The following is a 23,174-nucleotide window of genomic DNA, read 5'->3' on the forward strand; positions in this document are numbered from 1 at the left end:
AGAAGTCCTTTTTGGGTGGAAAGCAGAGCATGATGCCTATAACGTAATCTGAACTCTGCATGTGGAAGATGTTAGTGGTGGGGTGTGAAATGCTCATCCCCAGTAATCTACTTCCCAACATGTCATTTCACACCCTTAAAAGAAAATGTGGTATAGAATAACTTCTTGCCCAGCAATAGCCCAGCTACAGGGAATGGCTTTTTTCACAGATATGATAACAGAAGCTCCCAAGAATCTCATAGAGAAAAAAATATTACTGATACTACCTTAAAAAAATCAATGTTCTTGCTAAGAAAATGCCACTAATGATGAAGGTGGAAATCTTGCAGACTGAATCTCTTTTTACATTGTACACTTAGATCCATGCATGAAGCTGATAACATACTTGTTTTTTCCAGCTATGTAATTCTGACATTGTTAGATTGGCTTATTGTCCACAAAAATAGGATTCATTTTGTATCTCTCCCAGCTACTAACAATCCTATTCTAATTTTTTTTCAAGTTGAAACTAAGCAACCCTGAGTAATTGCTACTGAAAACCATAAATGCTAGCTAGATGTATTCTTAAAGTCCTGTACCTCTTTGATGAGAGAAATATCAATTACCTGAATGCCAATTACTGCACCTAATGTTTAATATTTCTTTGTCTGCCTCTAATATTTGTTATTGAATTTGAAGGGCCTCCTGGTCAGATCTGAACTTCTTTTTCAAGAATGAAGAAAGCAGCATAATTTACTACCTTAGCACAGAGGGGGAAAAAAAAAAAAGGGTTAGCTTAAAGAAGGCTGTCATTTTGGGGGGTTACGCAATCTGGAAGCAAAGGATCTACCTCCTGTGTCTCACTGCTGTGATCTCTATTCCTGCTGCACCTGAGTCTCCACAGTAAGTTTTTATTTACATGGGAGCAGAGGGCATACGCTGGAGAGCATTAATAGTGAATCGGAAAGTGAGGCATAAACAGAAATCTGTTCAAACGTCACCCCTTGGTTATTCCCAGAGCTATACCACCAGTTCTTCAGGGACAGCCCAGCAGCACCGCAATACGTTACTCAGAACTTGGCCAAAAAGTCAGTGCACATGGCCTCACGAGAATGATTCTTGTAGAAACAGGCTCACGATAAAGCCACCCAGTGTTGTTACATGAACCCTGTCTCCTCTCACTGCCTCCCGTGTGGCCGAAACTCCCTAGCCACCGTGCTATCTCCAGCAGTAGTTTCAGGCTTGACAAGGACTTGCACTGGACCCACTGGGGGCCTGGTGACATTTGGCTGGTTCCCAGGATCTGGCCCATTTGGGCAGCTGTGCCCCTGCACTTGCTGAAGCTAGCATGAGTAAGAAGTGGATGTTATAGAGAAAGGCACTAATGAAGAACTTGTTATCTTTTCTTTCTTCAAGTTTTCTTTATAAGATCAGGCGTCAGGATGTCTGAAGAGAGGTATCATAAAAAGAGGAATGCCGTGCCACTACCTGAGCCACCGCAAACGATTTGGCTTTGCCTCTCCCTGTTACAACACTGCAATGAGCACACACGGCAGCACAGCTCCATGTTGTGTGTTATGCAGCCCCACTCGGCACCGAAACAGGTAACTCCCAGGAGAATCAACAGACACCTTGCAGACCTTTGGCTCGATTGTTTGCAGAGAAAATAAATCCTACTGCTTCTAAAGACAAGAGGTGATGGGACTGCTGCTGTGAAAACTGCAACGTCCTTCTGCAACTTAAAAACAAATCATGTTTTTCAAGATGAATGTATTAAAAATAGACGATAGACCCTCATCTGGTGCAAACTGGGTAGCTCTGGCATCATTTTGCCTAGCCACTACTGTAGGTATTTGACAGAGGTTCAGTGCTGTTACTTTTACTATTACTCCCATAAACTTAATTGCACAGAAATATGAGTAAGGACAACTACACATCTGTACTGGTGACCTACGAGGTAAATGGGATTTTGGTTCTCAGTAAATCCCCCATACATTAGGTCTTGTATGAATGCATAGGTGTGGCAGGGCCTAAAAGATTATAAAAAGAGATTAGAGAGGTCTTTCTATGTCAGTAAATAATAATTTTTTCTTGTGAATGGTCAAGTCTTAACATGGCTTGTCATTTACAAATGACCTCAGATAAATGAAGCAAGGTTAGTGTCTAAGTATTAAAAGAAGGAATACATGAATCTCTCACGCAGGGCCTAATGTTTCTGGAGACTAATGACAATTGCTTCTAGCAAAATTTAGGATCAAGGGCTAGATGTAAAGAACAAATCAGAGCAAAATCTAGTTCTTGTTTAATAGCTTGTATATTTTCCCAAAGGATTTTTTCCTTTAATTATACATGAGTTTTTAACTTCTGAAAATATTGGCTGTTTTATAAGCTAAAAAACTTGTCTGCAAATGCTGAGGCATTTTCCTGCCCTACACAAAATACTTGCCTAAAGAAGCAACCCAAAAATGCCTGCCCCCTACCCCAGGTAGTTTATTCTCAGCCAGCAGTCTGAGTAATTCATCATAACAGTTCTTCAGTTTCCTTTGCAAGGTGCCAGATCCTTAAGATATCAGTGTTACCTGCTAGTTGTTTGGTGTATCTGATTTCTCTGAACAATTAATTAACTTCATTTGCTGACTCTGAAAGAAGAACTCCCTGAATTAATCTTTTGGCATGAAATTTGTCTTCATGACTTGTTGATACTAAATTTCAATGAAGTCTATTAGATTAAACACACTAAGTACCCAGTTAAATTCTTTGATGCTTAAGTTCCTTTGAATGTGCACCAGTGATTTCCATTCCTGAAGAGACTTGCTGCCCAGCAGCACCACGTTTTGTCCCTCAAACCTCTTCCTTTTCTCCCCATCTCTTCCTGTTGCCAATTCTATCTCTCAGTAATAAATTCTGAAAAAAATTGTTACAATGAATAGCATTTTATAAGAATCACAGTGAGATGAAGAAGCAAGATGCAATAGGTGGAATGTTTGGCTTTAAATTCTCTGAAAGTTATTTAATGCAGGAACTGATACAGGGATGGATGTTACTTTCAAAAGTTGCCAGGATTTGGTCCTTTCCATTTTAAGGGATCTTAAGGCATCTTTCAGAAAGTATCCAGCACTCAGGCTACACATGTCTACTAGTAAATCAAACAAGGCCAGTTGAGTAGGGGTGGATGAGAGCAGGTTTGATGAAGCAGAGGACCGCCAAAACCATTTGAGAGCAAGGGGTCAGTTTCTTCTCAACATGAAAGCTCATAAAAATAAGGGTGTTTGAGAAGGGCATGTAAACTTTATTAACCAGTTCTCTGTTTTGATGCTGTTTATAAAGACATTACTACTATGAGATGCAGCTTTATGTAGGTTTGTTTGGTGGTGTTATTCCAGGGGACTCTCCTGCCTTAGTCAGAGTGCAGGTATTTTCTAAACCCACCTCATCACAACAAACTGAGAAAACGAGCACTGAACGTGCCTTAAACTTCCTGCTTGGTCATCCATTACAGCAAACTCCCTGGCGCTGAGACCCACACGTACCAAGGGAGGCAGCATGAGTTTGGGAGTCAGGAGGCCCAAGTTCTAGCTCCTCCTGCCTGCTGGCAGGCACCCTCCTGAACTCTCCCCGAGCTGTTTTAAGGCTTTTTCTAAAATGTTGTGAGACACTTGAACCAACAGCACAATGTGAATAGCGGGTTTTCAGAGATAGAATCATAGAATCATAGAATCATTGAGGTTGGAAAAGACCTCTAAGATCATCGAGTCCAACCGTCGACCCAACACCACCATGCCCACTAAACCATGTCCCTAAGTGCCTCATCTACTCATCTTTTAAATACAGCCAGGGATGGGGACTCCACCACCTCCCTGGGCAGCCTGTTCCAATGTTTCACCACTCTTTCAGTAAAGAAATTTTTCCTTACATCCAATCTAAACCTCCCCTGGCACAACTTGAGGCCATTTCCTCTCGTCCTATCGCTAGTTACTTGGGAAAAGAGACCGACACCCACCTCGCTACAACCTCCTTTCAGGTAGTTGTAGAGAGCGATGAGGTCTCCCCTCAGCCTCCTCCTCTCCAGGCTAAACAACCCCAGCTCCCTCAGCCGCTCCTCATAAGACTTGTTCTCCAGACCCCTCACCAGCCTCGTTGCCCTTCTCTGGACATGCTCCAGCACCTTGATGTCCTTCTTGTAGTGAGGGGCCCAAAACTGAACACAGTATTCGAGGTGCGGCCTCACCAGTGCCGAGTACAGGGGCACGATCACTTCCCTACTCCTACTGGCCACACTATTTCTGATACAGGCCAGGATGCCATTGGCCTTCTTGGCCGCCTGGGCACACTGCTGGCTCATGTTCAGCCGGCTGTCAACCAGCACCCCCAGGTCCTTTTCTGCTGGGCAGCTTTCCAGCCACTCTTCCCCAAGCCTGTAGCGCTGCATGGGGTTGTTGTGGCCGAAGTGCAGGACCCGGCACTTGGCCTTGTTGAACCTCATACCATTGGTCTGGGCCCATCGATCCAGCCTGTCCAGGTCCCTCTGCAGAGCCTTCCTACCCTCGAGCAGATCAACACTCCCGCCCAACTTGGTGTCGTCTGCAAACTTACTGAGGGTGCACTCGATCCCCTCATCCGGATCATCGATAAAGATATTGAACAAGACCGGCCCCAGTACTGAGCCCTGGGGAACACCGCTCGTGACCGGCCGCCAACTGGATGTAACTCCATTCACCACAATAGATACATCCACCTGAAGAAGCACAGACCTACTCTGCCCTCTCCCCACTCAACCCATGCACTGCTGGCAGCTTCAAGGGGAAATGTGGGACACTGAAGGGTGCCTCCTCTACCTTATGTGCCACGCTGAGTAACCTATATCCTGACGGTTCAGCCACCTCCAAGTTGATGTGGCAAGTTTGAACCCATGCATATTGAGAAAGTCATTAAGCTTAAGCCTCCTCATCGCTGAACACGCATTCGCTTGGTTAGGAAACTACTAAGAAGGGTGCTCACCACTACCACCTTTTCTCTTGACTCTGTCTCAAGCAAAACAGAAGAAGTCCCAAGAATTCTTTCCAAGTGGGCAGGTATGACTCTGCAAGCACTGAAACAACAGGCTGTCTCTCACACACACACACCCCCCACACATTGCCACCAGCACACAAATCTCTGGGGAGTGACAGATCACCCCAGCACTGAGATGAGCCCCAACCCCAGTGATGCTGCTGGTTTTGACACTTCTTGTCACAACCACCCCAGCTGGTGCTGGTTCCTGAGGGGAAAAAGGTTGGGATATTTTTGGATCCCAGGCACCGAATACAACACGAAGCCCTTTACTTGGGGTTCTGCACTGTCTGAGGTGAGATGACTCAAAGTCAGGTGTTGCAAGAACTTGCTGGGAAAGGGGAAAATCCAGACCAGCAAGCTCTTGCTTATTCAAGCATCCAGCTGTGAACTTATTTTCCAGCCTCTGGGCCAGCGGAAAGCAAGGTACTGATATTGCCACAGTTCCTAAGGCCAAACTGTAAACCCTTCAGCAACAGGTAAAAAAATGAAAGAAAAGAAGGACTACGTGTCTGTACCAGGTTACTGGTTAGGAGTAGTAATTCCTGTTCTTTTCATTATTATCTAAAAGGTCTGGTTGAATCCCTCTTATCGCTACCGAAGAGTGCCAAAAGAAGCAGCGGTCCCAAGACAAGTCCCCTTGCACAGCAAACTCCGCTGATGCTCAAGAAAGTAATGACACAGAAGCACTAACAAGAGCAAGACAAGGCTCTGTTTAATTGACAGGTTTAGGTTTGGTGGCTGGTTTTTTTTAAACTTTTTTTTAAATTATTTAATTTATATATATATATAAAAAATTAAAAATTATTTACAGCCAAGTAGGTCTCTGAATCCCAAGTCACCCATGTGCAGCGACACAGCTTAGTTACTTGAGAGTTATTGTAAATACATGGACTGATAAGACATGCTCATGAATTGTTTGAGGCAACCAAGTTAGAAAATGGGCTCAGTGAGCTAGGAGTCAGCCCCCGGTGTTCAGTCAGCTCGTCCTACGTTCAGAAGCAGCTCTGCTACAAAAGGGTTGCAGGGTCTGTTGACATTTGTGAGACAGACAAGGCTTGCAGGCAACATTGCTTTCCTCCCTGCATAGCTTATTTCTGAGGGGAAAAACTTCCCAGCTGCATCCTTAGGTAACACTAAGCTGTACCAGATGGAACTTGTTAGTTTAATCAACAGCCATTAAATGATAGCTGCCCTCCTTTTTGGGGTCAAGTGGAAAGGAGGGAGAGAGGTAGGAGTGAGTTTTTGAGGCTAGTCTAGTCAGGCTGTAGTACTTTGAGTTTTATTCAGTATTTACAGTAGCTTTTCTTTTGCATGCTTGCTCTTTGCATGATAAAGAGTGTGTTTTAGTGATTTAGAGCTGGTAGGAATATTTTTAATGAAAAACTTTTAAAATACTTTGCAAGGAATTAAAAATTAATACTCACTTGGGTTTTGTATAAGACTGTGTCCTGACATAAATCTATGCTCCTACTGTAGTATCACCAGAAGTGATCTATAGCCTCCTCTAGGGGAAGAGAGAAGCTTGTGTAGGACCCTGAGAACTTATGCTACTTGGATAGCCTGATATGTTTTGTGTTATATATTAACATACCTTATCTATAAATCTTAGTTTAGGAGGGATTTTGTTACTACTGGAGAATGAGGTGTTTTACAATTAAATGCTTTTACAGGCAGTGACATGTTATTGAATCTTCAACGTGCCTAAGCTGTGACATCACCTGGACATTACAAGGGGTTACTCTGCATTGAACGTCTCGTTGTTTAGCCTTCCAGCTCCACCTAACTATTTTTCCAACATTTGATAAATTTGCTAATCATAGGCTACTTGTTTTAATGACTTAAGAGGTGCGTAATACAAACACTTACAATGTGGCGCAGCTGATTTATTTATTTATTAACTCAAAACTGCTGTATTTTTATGAGTCCAAGGGAAAAGGATGTACAATTCTTTCACAGGAGGGATTACTCATTCAACAAAACGATTTTTTTTTTTAAATATATAATCTATACAAAAATAGATTTCCTGCCTTGATGTACAATTCAAAAGGCATTAACACACGGGTTACTTGAAGTTGCAACTTCCTTGCTGATTTTGTTTCAGCAAATTGCAACCGTTAAGTCATCTGCTCTGCAAACTCTGGGACAATTACTTGTAGCTAAGTATTGCCACCTCTAGCATCTGTGGAAAACTAACAAACACTTTAAGTGTTAAGAAAACTTAACAATGAAGTTGTTTGAGTTGAACAAACAAGCAGTTGGAGCCGGAAGGAGTGCCAATAAGAAAACTTTCATAGCACTTAGAGCACACAGTTGCTGCGCTGACCTTGAAACAGCAATAAGAGAATTAATTTCTCTAATATTAGATATGTCAATCAATGTGAAAAGCTGCAAGTCTGCATACTATTTTTTATTGTCAAGTTTTGTTCCCTAAAAGCACATATTGTGTGACTCATGAAAGAACCTTATTATGAAGATAAAGTAGAAAGAGAGAAACAAAGAAACAGAGCCAAAGTATGATGAGAGACATTAAGAATATTCTTTTCAAATGTATTAATAATTCAAGAATTTTTACTTTATGTCTGTGAAAAGTCAATTGATAAAAGTGTTGGGCTGTGCCCAAAGTTTAAAATCTTTGATCTGACTAGAGGCCCTGGGCGTGAAGTGGGTGTGCACAAGCCTGTGTGTTCCCCGTCGCAGCCCTGCTGTGTTAATGGTTTGCAAATCCGTAGTGTTCTTTGCCTTTCACAAAAAAAACCCAGCAAAACCAACAAAACAACAGGGCACGGTGTGATTCGTGTTCCAGATATGTTGCAGTAACGCTATATTAACCAATTCCACAGACGTGCATAAAAGCAGAAAGGGCAGTAAGAAAACACAATCTGTTTTAAAGTCCTAGCAGGCTATGCGTGGCTGTGGGTCAAAATATTTTTGAAATTATTAAAAATCTTCCAAAATGTCAGGTTTTGAGCTCATTTCACTGAAGTGTCCTAAAAGCCCCCTACAAAATTGCTGAGTTCTGTCAGTAAAAACCTGGTTTTACAGAGATATTAGTCATAGAAGAGCAAGCAAGTGTAAGTTGCTGTAAGTACCTTTTATAGATTTAAGTAGGAATAATTCCATTTCTGTTCACACAAAGCAAAGCTTCCTAAAATAAGTACAGCAACAAGTGAAAGCCAAAAATGTTTCAAAAAACAAAATTGAATTTATCCTTATTGCAGGAAAAAGGATGACTACACACCATTTTGTTTTTACTGCAGACCTGAATCTTGACACTGTGAGTACTTTTTTTGCAACTGAAGTCATCTTTTCTGAACTTAACACCTCCTGTAAGATACCTACATATTTATTCTGACAAGTAAAATCTGCGTGGAAAAAAAAAATAGCACTGAGAAAAGCAAGTGCTCATACAATATTTGCTGATTAGAATTTTGATTAATGCTGCTTTTTCTGAATAGTAAATTTGCATGAAATGAAATTCAAATTTGCATGGAGATGAAAATTTCTAAAGCTAGCTGTAGCTAAAAAAGAGTGCCACCTGCTGGGCTTGGAGCTATGTTAAAGCTGTTTTTTTGGTTACATGAAGTGCGGGATATTGTTGTTCAGCCTTTTTAGGAGCTGAACTTTGAAGAAATGCTTTTCTTGCTAAAAATTTCTGCAAGTTAAACTAAACCTTATGAAACAATTTATATACTCCTTGGTAAGTTTCAGAAATATCACACTTCATTGAATATTAAATTCTTCACTGCGTTTTATAAAGTTGTTATAAAACCTTTATTTTCCTATGCTTTGTATGTAAAGTGAAAAAAGTAGTGTTACAAATCTGAATAATATGGAGGAATCATTCATTATTAAAATATTCATTATTTAGGTGTGGGGTTTATTAAAAGAAGGGTAAATCAATGACAGGCCTGCTCCATAAAATCCTCATGCGTAAAATAATTTTTAAGGCTCTACTACCTCATACTGGAGGGGATAATTTGCATTAAATTCAGTTTGGCAAATTAGTTATTGTTGATTTGCTGTAATCTATGGTTAATGTTGCTAACATTGCTATGAAAATCAAAGGAAAACTTGCTAAAAAGCTCTAGACAAGGAGTCATTTTATTTGGTGTCAGTATGATTTAGTTGGTTATTTAGAAGCATGGAAACCAATTTTAAGAACAGATCAGCCATTCTCTGTTCTCATAAAGAAAATAAATCCTTAATGAAAACCCAGCTACCGAGTTTTTAAAATACACAGATATTTTTAATGTGAAAATGCAGATGAAGCCTTACAATATGATGACTTAATGGGTAATAACACCTGTGTGCGTTCTTGGATTTGAAAATAAATGTCAGACTCTTCTTGAGTCAAGGGTCAGTTATTAGAATCTACGGTACTTTAATTCATGTATCCTTTGCACCAGGAATTTGGGGTTTTGAAGTGAAATATTCATATCACAAAGAAGTGAAATTCATGGAATGGCAGGATGTCTTCCTAAGTTAAGCATCACTTGAAATATGAGATTACCTATTTAGAAAATCTCATCAGACTTAGTAGTTTAGAAAGGTCTTATTTTTAAAAAAAAACAGAAGTGGGAAGAGGACTGTTTCTGTTATTATATAGATAAGCACTGGGTTTTGTTACTTAGGTCAAAGTTGAAAGGAAGATGTTTTTTGTTGTCCTCCATGTTGGTTTTGGGGTTGTTTTTTTTGTTGTTGTTGTTGGTTTTGGTTTTTTGGTTGGTTTTGTTTTTTGGTTTGTTTTTTTTTTTGTAACTCAAAGACAGGTAGGAAGCCAGGGCAGTGACACAGAACGGGAATGTCTGTAACTACGTTACCAGTGTGGCTGCATATTATGGGGGGGGGGGGAAAGGATTTCTTTTAAGTTTTACCTATCTCCGGAATGGATTTTCAGCCTGCTGCTTGACTGAGCCTAATGTAATGCAAATATCCTTTCAAAGTTGATTAAAACAAGCAACATCAACATATGCTTATCCAATAACCATGACCTCAAATAATTGCTATCCCCTCCCAATCCCTGTGTCACCAAGAGGATTGCTTTTTTCCTCTGTTTATTAAAGCCTATTTAGACATTGTATTTTTCCTGTATTTGACTCTGCTTAAAAAGCCTAAAAAGCTTTCTTGCCTCAAATTATGTTTCATGTAAACCCATTTAAGGAACTGTGCCTTTATCCTATATAGAATCCTGCAAATATTAGGAAGGCTTTCATTTTTTAATCAAAAATATTTTCTTTCAGTTCTACTGTTGTACTCTCATCATTGATGCATTTCTCAAACAGTAGGGGAGGATGATAAGCAGGAACAACTTTTACTTGCTACAAACAAAGCCAAATACCACCTTTACAACTGTAGGAAAAAATAATCAGTGGAAAAGGAGGAAAAAAAGTAACTATACCTGCTTAAGAAATCTGTCAGATGCGTGGCTATGCTTAGCTAACACATTTGGCAAAGCAGGGTTTGCATATTCAAACTGAGGATTGTATGTGAAATCTGACTTGAAGAATTTCATCTTCTCTTTCTCCACATTGGAAGGTTTGATTGCAGTCAGTAAACAGAGTTTTCGGCCAGAGATATCTCCCTCTTTTCCATGGCTTTTTGATGACTGGGATTGCTTTGGCTTTGTTAGATTAAAATGCCTCTTAGCTCTAGTTCTGGGTCGAGATGGCAGTCCTACGCTGTTCCTTGCAACTGAAATACTGTTTGTAAACTGCATGCTGGTAGACACCGGGCTTGTGATGATGATGGAGGGCTGTCTGTTTGTGCAGTACCATCCACTGCTGAGCAAGGGTAGCGGGACTTTGATTTTGCGGTGCTCATTGCTTCGCAAGGTGGTAGAACACTTTACAGTTTTTCTGTGTTTCTTGTGGTGAGCAGATGACGGCTTTTGAGTCTGGTGTTTTTTCTCTTCTTTGCTCTGCAGAAGGACATTGTAGCTACTGGTTCCTGTTGTGAAAATGTCCTTAAGGATCCCAGAAGGTGGGTGCTGGAGGCTGTTTTCATTATTAATGTTCAGCTTATGTTCTTCTGGACTCAGGACTGATTTCTTAGAAAACTCTGTCTTAGGCCAGTGAAGTTTTTCTGCATTGAGGGGGGGGAAAAAACAAAACAGCTGAGGACAAATTTGATTGTTTCACACAGCAATACTAATCTTAAGGACTCAAAACTGCAACATAAATGAAAGACAGAACTTGTCTTAACTGCATTCACATCAGGTTAATCTTGACTTCTAGGCATACGGGAGAATCGTGTGTATATATCACTTTTGAACATTAGACTGGGACTTGTAATATCCAGCTAAGCAAATATTTTATGCTTGCATCTCCATGCACGAGTGCACTGTTTGCAGCTAAGAACTAACTTGTTTAAAACAAGATTCTGTGCAGGACTTCATGAATGTTTACTGTTACATTAACCAAGTTTTAGTTTTGAGCAAAATCTGATCGATCTTTATCATGCAAGGAAGGCTTTCTGTATGGATAAAGAATAACTTAAAAAACAGGAAACTGTATAAGAGTATGTGAGCAGTATTTACAGTGAAGTCCCACAGGGATCTGTGCTGTGACATAAGCAGTCTGGTGTGGTCTCATCGGCAAAATCTGATTCACAGAATTTACTCTCAGAAAGGATGAGAACATTGGAACGGGCCAGCCACTGTGAACAATTTACAACACCGTATGTATAGTAACATAAGTTTAAAAGACTTCAGTTTCACGTATTCCTTCTTAATACAGACAGTAAGCTATATTTAAAGAGGAGAAAGAAGAGAGATCAGCTAGTTATGAACACACCCCTGAGAATCCTTAAGACAACACTGTCATTTCATCTATTCAAAGTTATTCTACAATAACAGCTGGCTTTAAGAAAACACTTGCAAAGAAACATTGTAAACTAAACTGAATGCAAGAAGGGAATAAGGTTCCTTTAACGAATGAACCCTCCTTTCTTGCTCTGACCCCTGGCATAGCCTTCAGGGGAGACAGGTCCCTGGTGCAAGGCAGCTGCACAGAAAAGTCATTGAGGATTAAAACTGTATTTAACATTTGTGCTGGCTTGTTAGAGAGAATTGACCTCTCTTCACTGGTTCTGACCATCCCCTTCTCTCGCCAACCAGTTCATCCTAGAACATTAGGTGAGCCGAAAGTAAGGGCACAAATAAATCCTGCCACAGAGAAATGCTTCCTACTTCTGCACCTAAAATGAAAGGATTCACGGAACAGGAGATATGGCCGGAGCTGGATTAAAGCCCATGAAAGGGATTTGAGCTTCAGCCCACAGTTATACATAGCTGAGGTGTAATTACTTTACATACAGTAATTATACTCTGAATGGAACATTAGCAAGAGATCATTAAATGCCTCCAAGGGGAAAAAAAAAAATCAATAGTAGTTTAATTTCAGCTTTATTTTCACAGTAAAATTAGGTTTTGCTCCCAACATAAGCACCATGACAATGTATTCCATACTGTTGGACCTCTGTCAGTTCCACGTCAATCTGTGTTCCTTGGTTCTCCTGAAGATGCTGTTCTAAAAAGCAAAGACAGAGGTCCTATTTGCATGAACATAAGATGGGAAATCTGCAGCCTGGGTGTTTCCTCCACTGGAAGGAGAGAGAGAAGCATTGGATAGTTCTCTTCAACTAAAGCATGCGTACCTTACGCAAGCTCAGTTTTGTTTCACAGTTAAGTTTGTGAATCCTCTTTCTATGCTTGGTGCAGGAACGCACCTTGGCATTCCTGTTCAAATTCTGCCAGGTCATTCTCACCGCATACGTGACAACCTGCCTACCTGGCTTATCTTGCTTTACCACGAGCTTTAGTGGTGAGGAACCACAGTTCCCATCACAAAGAAAACAACATCAAATATGCAGCCAGGATACTATGCAGTGGGCATTCATTATGTGTGTACCTATCTACAAACAACTGCTATAAAATGAGGCATTTTTTGGACAACAAAATGACAGCTCGCACATATTTCTTGGCAAGTATTTAAGATTGACTTCAGGCCTGCGCCAAGTAATACAGTATGAGAATCCTTACTTTTAAGAAAGGGAAATGAAAGGCAAGGTTTCCAGAATGTCTGAACACAGAAATATTAAATTTCTGAGCATGTGACTGCTTGTGTAGACAAAATTCAAGTTGGAAATTAAAGAGCTACTTCTTAAAATACAGATGAGAGACAGTAATGTAACACTAGTGGCAGTAACGCTTCACCTTCTCTACTAATCAATTCTCAAAAGCCACAAAGAGCAGAGAAGCCTTAAATTGCTACTACACAGGGAATATTTTGAATTAATACCACACGTGTATCTAAGAAGTGATAAATAGAAAAAAAAACCAACAAACAAAAAACAAAGCAGAAACAGAATTAAAAGAAACAACTCAAGATGACCTTAAACCACTCCCCCAAGTTCTTGTGTCTATCCAATACCAAAAACTCATGACGGTAAGCTTTCAGAGCTAAGTAGTACAGTTGGCCGGTAATAAATGCATTTCTATCTAGATAATTTCTGAACATCACAAGTTAGAATTCTCCTGCAAGTGTCACAAATGGTGATCGAGTGCTGAACACACACTGGCAGGTTTCACATGCACATGGTTGATATCAAAAATAGTTGTCCCCAAATCTGTAGTTACTTTACACGTGCGATCTCGTAGCAAAGTGATTTTTCAGCTGCCAAACTAAGTGTAGCTGTCCTTAATTTTCTTCTGACTAAAGAAGGATACTGTTTGATGCATATTTGTACTGGAAACCTAGAATCAACAGATAATCCAGCAGATTTGAAAGATTATATTAGATAACACTGCAGTTTTCACAGAAGTCATTTAACTGCCGTTCTAAATTCTTTGACTGGTCCTATGAACATCATTATTTTACAAAATAAAGTAGAAAATAATATTTAAGACAATGTCGAAATCATGTTGCAAACCACCAAATTTTAAATTTCTTTCTCCAGTACATTTGTTTAATCTGTAAGACTTACCATTTTAAACTCACATCGGTAAGTCAGAAAGCATCAACCAAACTAAAAAGACACTGTCTTCTAGGAAACTCAACTTACTAAACTATATCCAAGAGTTTCCAAGGATTAGCAATGCCTGGCGATTGAAACAGAGGTCTAGTATTCCGAATAGAAAACCAATTAATCACACAGCCTGTGTTCTGTAAACGTGCTTCAGTGTTTCAAAAATTACTGAGATATCATACAGCTATAAAGTAGCCAGTCAGAGAATGGATTATCAATTCACGTTAATTACATAGATTGGCTAGCAGTGATTTCCAGCTTTTAAACTCTGGGTACCATAGGACCGATGTCAACAGATTACTTCTAAAAGGTCTGAAAAAGGCAAATTGAAAATCACCGTGCTATGGCATAACTCTATCCCGCTTATCATGCTACATATCATGTTAGGCTTTACTTTTTGTATCTCATCCACGTTACATGTGTTCTGAGAAGTACAAATTTGAATTTCCTGACTTTACATATTTCAGTTTTTGCAGCAGAAAACTGTCAAAGAACATATGCCCAAGCCTCTAGCTACCTTTGAGAACCTCCCCAAAAATACGTAATTTATGTACAAAGATTCTCTTCATTGCTCTTGCTTCCAAACACTCAAAGTCACAAAGGCCCAAGTCCTTCAACAATTAAAAAAACCCACGACAAAACTAGCATAGTCTCTCCCAAAAAGATTTCCCACCATGTTTACTTCCATTTATTTATATTTTTGTTCCTCTCTGCAACAACACAGTAATAAAAATATAGGTCATAGAGACACTGGTGAATTACTAAATGAAACAATCTGCCAGATTTGGAGTGGAAGGTGATGATATAGAAAGAAGCGAGAAGGAGGGTGCAGAAGAGCTGCCTGTCCCCATTTTGGCATCACTAGGGTACCAAAGGACAGAAAACCCTCCTGTTCAATGGAAACTTGGTCTGTCTTGGGCCAGAGCAGAGCTCTGCCCCTCTTCGGAGCTGCTATGTTTGGTTTCTACTACCCCATAAGGTGGGTTAGCAGGGCAGCCAGCCAGCCAGAGGCAACTCCCCCTGTGTGTCTAAAGGATCTCACACGAGAGCAGGTCGTGCCCTAGCCAAAATCCCACAATTTTCAAGATATCGGCTGGAAATGGCAGTACTGGACTTACTCCATCCTGCAGATACAAACGTACCGTGTGTCACAGAACAATACAAAATACCACAGGCTTGATTTTGCCAACAGGGGAGTTTTACCCCTGTGTAACTTCATTTATATACATGTAGCTATTCCAGTGTCACAGCAGTACTGGAGAAAGGATGTACCCCAAGACTGTTAACAGAGGATATGTGGGAACCACAAATCTCATTACAATTTTGCACTAATGAAATACTTTCCATGTCTAAGTTGCACCCCAGTCACTAGCTTTGAATCTTGTAGCATTGCAGACACTGCCTAATCTTGTCAGAGATTATTTGTTAATAACAATAAGAGTATTGTAGAAAAATCTTCCTCTAGGCTACTGGGTAGCTACTATACAAGCAGCTTCTTAAATGCCTGTTCCATAGGTGGAATGAGGTTAATGATAGGTATTTGTAGGCACAGATCTCTCTCTGTCCAGCTAGCCTTGCTCTAAAAAAGTAGAGAGCTCCTGCGGTTTTCAAGCAGCTGTCACTCAGGTTATACATGCATAATGGACAAATCCTTTCCGAACTGCAGGTATGATTCTTAAGGTGCTTAGCAAAGATGTTCTTGGAGCAGTTCCTCTTATCCTAGGAATGCAGTGGTCTGAGCCACTGCTTTTGGTTTTCAGTTCACCATTACCGTGTTAGAATACGCTTGAATTTCTTTTTGTTCAAAATCAGAAACCACTTCCAATAGCTTGAATTGAATTTTCAAATTTATAGAAATGTAAATAATGTATGTGATCTGTCTATAAGTAATAAGAAAATAGTGAAGTTTGAAACTGAGAAATGAGAAGAAAATATATGGATGTGACAAGTAAGATTCCTCCTTTGACACATTTTGCAAATGTACAATTACATTACAAAGAAATATTTATCATCAATATTCAGATAATATGAATAGATTAACAACTACCTTCAGTTTATGAGCTCTAGACTGTATGGTTTGTGGGTGCAGAGGGCTGTAGAAAGAATATTCTGCAAAAAACAGGCAACAGAGAGTGTTGTATATGAATCTGTAATGTTCCACTACCTCTCAAATACTACAGATTATGTTTGTGGCGTAACAGAATCTGACCAGAATCCTGTAGTATATTGCCACACCACTATAAACACCTTTAAGGTTTACAGATACTCAAGCTTTGAACAGAAAGTGTCAGGCAGCTTGAAATAGACAGCACTGGAAGCTCTGTCTACAATGACTGAAAATGGTTTAGCTGTAGAATTAGTCAGTGAGTGCTGAGCTATTTTCTATTTTCACAGCATGTTAGTTATTAACTAGAGCCTGTATGATGTTGAGAACTTTGACATTTAACCTAAGACATTTTTTCCCCCAAAAATATCCACCTATTTGCTTTCCTCCTGTAACAGCATTATCTGTCATTCAACTCTAATTCTGAGCTCCAAAACCAAGGGCAAGTTTCAACTATGAGTCAACTTGTACATCTGATTCATTAACTGCCAGTGTTTGTAAATAACTCTGAAATACCCAGCATTTACAGGACTCATTGGCATGATTTTGGGCTGCGCAGTTTGGTTTTTCTTCTTTAAAATTACAATGATATTTAAGATGTACTCTTTCTACCTTAAAAAAAAAAAAAATGAACTGACTTGCAAGCAGTTTCTTGCATGCATGTTTCTACGCTGAAATATGGTATTATGTAACTGACTCCAAATTCAGGTTCTTCAAATTAAATTCCATGAGCACAGTAATAATCAGTAAGAGTGAAGACTTGGCCCTAATGAAATCAAGTAACAAACTCCCATTGATTTAATAGCCTCAGGATATAATCACTAAACGCTGACTTACAGCAGACCTGCACAGGATGAAACTCCTATCCAAGCAGATCTCTGGCTCGCTCTACTGCAGCACGGGTGCGTTCAGGAATATTTGATGGAGGGGTATGGACCCAACATAACTATCTTTCCTTTTAAGAAATCTCAATCCTTTAAGATTACAGTTGCTGTTGTACATCTCTAGGGATGCTTCGTCTGATTCCATGAACTTTATTTCTACTCTCATTACCAGTAGTAACACCCTACTCGTATCCATGCACAGATGGAACGGCATATAAATTACGCAGAGAAAGAGTCGCTGTAAGAAATCTTACGCTTGTAACAGTATTGTATGAGGGGACACTAAGATATCTCCACCAGACTTCTTCTAGATAGATTTCCCTATGACAAAGTAACGTTGGCTTGAAGCAGCTGAAGTAATGACATATGAAATGACGTCAAATTTAAACAAGGAAAACATCTGAGTGAAAAATTTGTTTTGCAGCAGCAAACTGTACTGTAGGTTTTCCTACATACCACACAAACACAGCGCTGAAGGTAACAGTGTTGTGTGGTACCAAATACTTTTCCATAGTATTATCGTATAGTCACAATACAGGCATTTATATACACATATTCTAAAGATTTGTTAACTTCTCTGAAAACACGGCAAAGAGGAGAGCCAAAGAGCGAAAGACACCAGATGTAATTAGTAATAGTTTTATTAGCATTCTTAGTTGCATCTTCTGTCCCTCGCTCCACTGACAGGCAGGCTGGTGTCACCTCCGCACCCCCCAGTGTCCCTGGGAAGGGACAGGGCCCGCAGGTAAACACACTCGCGTCCGTACTCACCGACGGGACTCCCCTCAAGACGGGTAGGTGCGAAGCACCTTCCCCCGGTCCCCGCGGAGCAGGTACGCTCACGGAAGCCCCTCGGCGCCTCCTCGGGGGATTTTTTTTTTTTTTTTTTTTTTTCTTCCTTTTTCCCGCGAGGGAGCCGCCACCAGCACGCTGGCTGCCTCAGCGCCGCCGGCTGCCTCAGCGCCGCCCGCCGTCCGGGCGCTGTGGAGAGCGCCGGAGGTGCCGCGGGGAAAGCGGCCCCGCCTCGCTCCCCTCCTGCCACCGCAAGCCCCTCGCCAAGCCGGTAACGCCCCAGCCGCCCCGGAGGCGCAGCCGGTGCTCGGTCCCGCCTCAGGCTGCCGCCCCGGGAGCGCCTGGGGGCCGGGGGCGGTACTCACCGGTGACACGGATGGACTCCAGCATGGTGCTCCGCCGGGCAGCGCCGCCGCTCTGCCCCGCTGGCTTCCCCCCGCGCGGCGGGCTCGGCCGGGGCGGGCGGCGGGCTCCCGCCTCCAGGGCGGGGAGGAGCGGGGAGCCCTGAGGGGAGGCGGGGAGGGAGGCAGCGAGCGGCGCGGGCTGTGCCGGCCTCGACGCCCCACCGAAGCCGGCCCGGCCCCGCCGCGGCCGAGGGAGCCCGGCTGGCCCCGGCCCGGCAGGCAGGAGCCGCGCGAGCGGAGCGCGCCCCCGGACCTACAGACTACAAGTCCCGGCACGCCCTGCGCCGCCCGAGCGCTGGCGTGGGCGGGGGGGGCGAGCTGCATCCTGGGAGCTGTAGTGCGGGGGGGGGGGGGGGGGGGGGGCGGCCCTGCCGGTGCCCTGGGATGGCCGCCGGCGGGGCGGGCACCGAGCTGCACTCAAAAACATCGCCGAAAGAGCCCGCTTTATCACACCGGCGAGGCTCGGCGTGAGGTGCCAGCAACATCGACGGGTTTTCAGCGTCATCCTTTGCAGGAGTCTAGCAGGCATAACTTGCACTGAACCCAGTACACTGATAATTTATCAACCATCATCACTGCTGCAAATGGTAATAATTGGAATGATTGACCATTATCTGCTGGGCCTGAGGCAGGCAGAGAAAGGGCTGCATGGGACGAGGGTGCTCAGCAGGGTATGTGCCACCCTGGGAGAGCGCAGCAAGGAGCTGTTGTCTCTTGCTAAAGAGAATGGAGGAATTGCATCAGAGCAACAGCTTGGGGCAATAACTGATTTTAGTAATCAAGAAGGTTATCATACATCGATAAGTAATAAATAGAATTTAAAGCACAAGATAGACTTTATATTGCACCCTTCTGTTGCGTTACTTGTTGTGCAATCCATTGCTTTGCTTGTGAAACCTTTCACTCCTTGAAATGTAATCTGCACATTTTAAAATGCCTATTGAACATCAAATAGGAACAAGTTATTCTACCTTAGCAATTACAGTTGTGTAACCAATTAATGTAGGCATGGTGTAGGAAGATTTTGTACTTTTCATGCAGACTTAAGGGCACTACTGAAGTCAGATTACACAAAAATATATTTTAGTGTGTTAATGCATTTACTTTTCTAAATGGTCAACACTTAACAGAGAAAGCAATTTAATTGAAAGTGATGTAACAGCACAATAGTGCTCAACATACATTATGTGAATGTATCTGCCAGGGAGAGGAGAGCTGGGAAGCTGTGCACTGCTTTGGTTGAATAGCTTAAATGTCTGCCACCTTCCCTCCCATCAATAAATGTATACCTGCAATGCACTGTACGCATAGATTCTCTCCATAACATCGTCCTATAAGGTATAAGATCTGGCTGTATCATCACGTAGCAGGGATAGGAATTCCACAGATCACAGCTTGTTGATATTTCTGAGAACTCCTTTCTGTGTCCTACCTGGGAACCTCTTTCTGTGTCCTACCTGGAAAAGTTTTACTGAACTTCATCAATCCTTCTTATAGACACTTGCATGTACGCAATCATATGACTGAGCGGATGCTGATCAGATAGTTCTGTCTGCTTTCATATCACTCTTCACAGGCAATAATTAAAAAAAAAAAAAAGTTTAAAGCACATATTTTCATTTTATTTACTGCTGCCTCACACACAGTCAAAGACAGGCACTCTTAAGACCAGCTATGAAAAGACTGAGGTGTCATTTTTCTCAGTCTGCTAATGAAGAGCTAGTGCTGAAACACACTTCTACCTGGCTGACAAATTTGATGTCCCTTTTAACTTGAATTCTTTGAGGAACAGAGAAGATATATGCTCTGTCAACATGTTGAAGTTTAACCTAAAATACCCTCTAAAGTACTTTGCTAACAGTGTAGTATCTGGAACCCGCAGGCTTGTCTCTAAATCTCAAATTGCAGGAACTGAATAAACACTTTTAAATTTAGAGAGACAAAGCTATCACTAATGGGTTAGAGTTTGCTTGTGATACATGGCAATTACAGAAAAAAAACCCACCAAAAGAGTGAATCGGTTCAAGCACTGCAACTAATCAGCACAGCAGATGAAGAAACGATAGATGGCTGCTACAACGTAAAGTCAATGTACTATTTTACCATAACTCCCCAATGGTTTTGCTGTGTAGACCCTAAATTCTCCTCTTAGAGATGATACTTTATATATGCTTGGAAGCTGTAGCAATGAAACCAGCTTTTGATGTGTATTTTACACATCTATCCCCTCTCCTTGCTCCCTCCGGTGGATGCCTTCCCTCCATGTTTCTCATCTGCCTACTTCTCCCTGGTGTCTGTGAGTCCTTTTTCACCAAGCGCTTGGGCATTCAGCCAACCCTGAATCTGCTGCCTCCGCTTTTTTTTTTTTTCCTTCTCCCGCTAGCCTGTTTCCTTTGCAGGACGGCTTGAAGGTTTTGTTAGGTCATGCTAGCTCCTGGCCCTAACAAGAGGATGCCAAGGGCAGTAGCAGAAGGCACAGAGGAGGGATGCTAAAAGGCCACCTGCCCGTTTTCTGCTTTGGCTCTGAGCAAGCTTTGTCGCGTTTGTTGATTAAAAGCATAACGTGGAAAGCTCAGTCAAGAAAAACATTACTAGGTATCTCAATATGACAAGAATGCTATACATTTAACGTACCTCTAGCAGTTCTGACCTCAAAGGAGTCTTAGCTTGCAAGTCTGTCCAGACGGACAGTGGGAAAAAGACGAGCTGCTCTGTCATGAAAAAATTGCTGGAGGCTATCAGTGCGGCTGGCACAGATCGCATTGTAGTGAGCTGAGGGGACATGGGGACAAATGGTAAGGTTTAGATGAGCCACACTGTGGAATATAGCTTAAATAACACAGTTCCACAATACAAATAGATCTATATCTTGATATCACGTATCCATTGTTAGGAGACAGAATTAAAGCTGACATGCATCTTGTATTTCAGCTTCAACATAACATTACTTCCAGACATAATTTCAGATTTACCTGGTCATGCCTTCAGAGATAATTTCATATTCACCCGGCCAAAAATACTGCAATGTCTTGCATGCAGAAGAGGATCTTTACAGGAATATTAGCATCAATAAGCTCTGCAACATGTAACTGTACAGTCTGGAAAAGCAGTGATACATTTTATTGATCTCTACATCTGTCACAAGCTAACACTGCAAAATTCAAACACACATGCATGCACATATGAATATACATGTGTATATGTGCATTTGGATTTTAAATATGCATACACATATAAATACACACATTTGTTTTAATGTTGGCTTTATTTGGTTCCTCCCCCATATTCACACCAACATCTTTCTTCCGCTTCTCTGTGCTGACAAGAAAGAACCCCTGAGGAACTAGGAAAGCTGAGAACAAGAGTCCTTAACTAACTCTGCATAATTTGGCACAGCTTCAGGGCCATCAGAATGGCAAGGTTAGCCTCCCCTCCCTGACTTAATGACTCTTAGCTGGCTGAACATCTTCTGACCAAACAATTTTGACCAAGTGACTCCAACTGACCATCCTTCCAGACATATTCTTTCTAGAAACTCCTTCTGAAATGTCTAACATTGCCGTCTGATTCCAGCTGGGTCCTACGTTTCTAGTACACAGCAAAGGCAGCACATGCTTGTGGGAGCTGCTTACTCATAGTCTTATTCAATGGGACTGCTATTTTAAGATGCCTTGAAGAGCGCAACTTGATACAGCTCCAGTATTCAGATTGATTTATCCACTGAATTTGTTCCCGCTTTATGCTAAGGAGGCTCGATACCGTAAACCCAGCCCAACAAGAGGAAACAAAATGCAGGCAAACCTTGCAGTAAAGTTGAGAGAAGTGAAAGCAATGCAAGATCTTCGTGATGTGAACCTACAAACGTAGCTGGCTGTTGTCCGTTATCATATGGGGAAAAAAAATCAGAGACGTCTATTGTAGACTCACAAATGCACTTATACCTACTAAGAAAAAAGAGGCTGCTTTCCTATGGCAGAGAACTGGGTTATATAAATACATTAGTCACAGTAAAGCATGCGCCTGCTTACAGTATGGACTGATGGACCAACACACCCCTCCTGACCTTTCCTCCTCTAACTGTCTGCCCACTTCTCCAGCAATGTCTTGTCGCTACAGGGGTCCTTCTGAGCAAGGCAGGATGTTGCCTTCGGCAGTGGCAAGCAGGACGGGCAGGCAGGACGGGCAGGCAGGACGGGCAGGCAGCCCGAGCGCAGGCTGCCTGCCAAACCGCACACACCTGCCCATGAGTCACAGACACCTTGCTGTGGCAACACAAATATCAGGTCAGGCAACGCAGGGCTAACGACAATCTGCCCCCAAATGGTGAGAATTTTTTTAATGTTCGTAACTTTGTCTTTGGGCCTTTTGAAGTCTGGCAACTCTTTTGTGGTGCTGGGATAATTTCAGTTGAAAAGCAAATGTTTTCATAGTAATGCATCACTCTTTTTGGCTGATCAGGTGGGGACTTAACTTGTTTCTTAACCAACCTGAGAAAGCACAATGTTCCTCCCCCTATTGCCATCCATTTCCCTATCCCTTCCCCTTCCACACCGCCTACCTGACCCCGTTTTTTGCTGGTCCAGGCTGTACAACAGACTTGGAAAATGAAAAGGGGATATCCAAGAAACACAAAACACCATCTTAGCAGCTTTTTACAGGATGCAACTTGTGCAGTAATAGGTATGACTACATGGTGCTTTGGAGAAAGAGGCCTCACCTGCAAGCCGGGGCCAGTGCTCCCCTAGAGCTGGAGTGCCAGCACTGGGAGCAGGGGACCCTTCGCAGCTGACCTCAGTGGGCAAAGACCCAGCAGCTGGGGAAAGCGCGATGATCTACTTCTTCTTCAAAGCATTTCATTTCATGGGACATCCAGATCCTCTCACTTAGGACAGGACCTGTAGAGCAGGAGGGGCTTTGCCTGGCCTGGAGAAGGTG

The 23,174-nt window shown here is 42.0% G+C and overlaps 1 protein-coding gene across 2 annotated transcripts in view; it reads right to left on the reverse strand.

The window, feature by feature from the left end:
- MATCAP2 (microtubule associated tyrosine carboxypeptidase 2) overlaps positions 1-18,423 on the reverse strand; it is a 34,028-nt gene extending 15,605 nt beyond the window's left edge. Inside the window, exons 1-2 of one of the 2 annotated variants that reach the window (XM_076330861.1) lie at positions 18,201-18,414; positions 10,430-11,112 (exon numbers count right to left, since the gene is read on the reverse strand). In XM_076330861.1, the coding sequence (XP_076186976.1) occupies positions 10,430-11,112; positions 18,201-18,225 (708 nt within the window). In that variant the 5' untranslated portion in view covers positions 18,226-18,414. Of the gene's footprint in view, positions 1-10,429; positions 11,113-18,200 lie in introns of both variants that reach the window. The other variant, XM_076330862.1, reaches the window with a different exon arrangement.
- Positions 18,424-23,174: the final 4,751 nt, after the last annotated feature.

The sequence above is a fragment of the Aptenodytes patagonicus genome, chromosome 2 (genome assembly GCF_965638725.1).
Source record: "Aptenodytes patagonicus chromosome 2, bAptPat1.pri.cur, whole genome shotgun sequence".
In the NCBI taxonomy this organism is placed as follows: domain Eukaryota; kingdom Metazoa; phylum Chordata; class Aves; order Sphenisciformes; family Spheniscidae; genus Aptenodytes; species Aptenodytes patagonicus.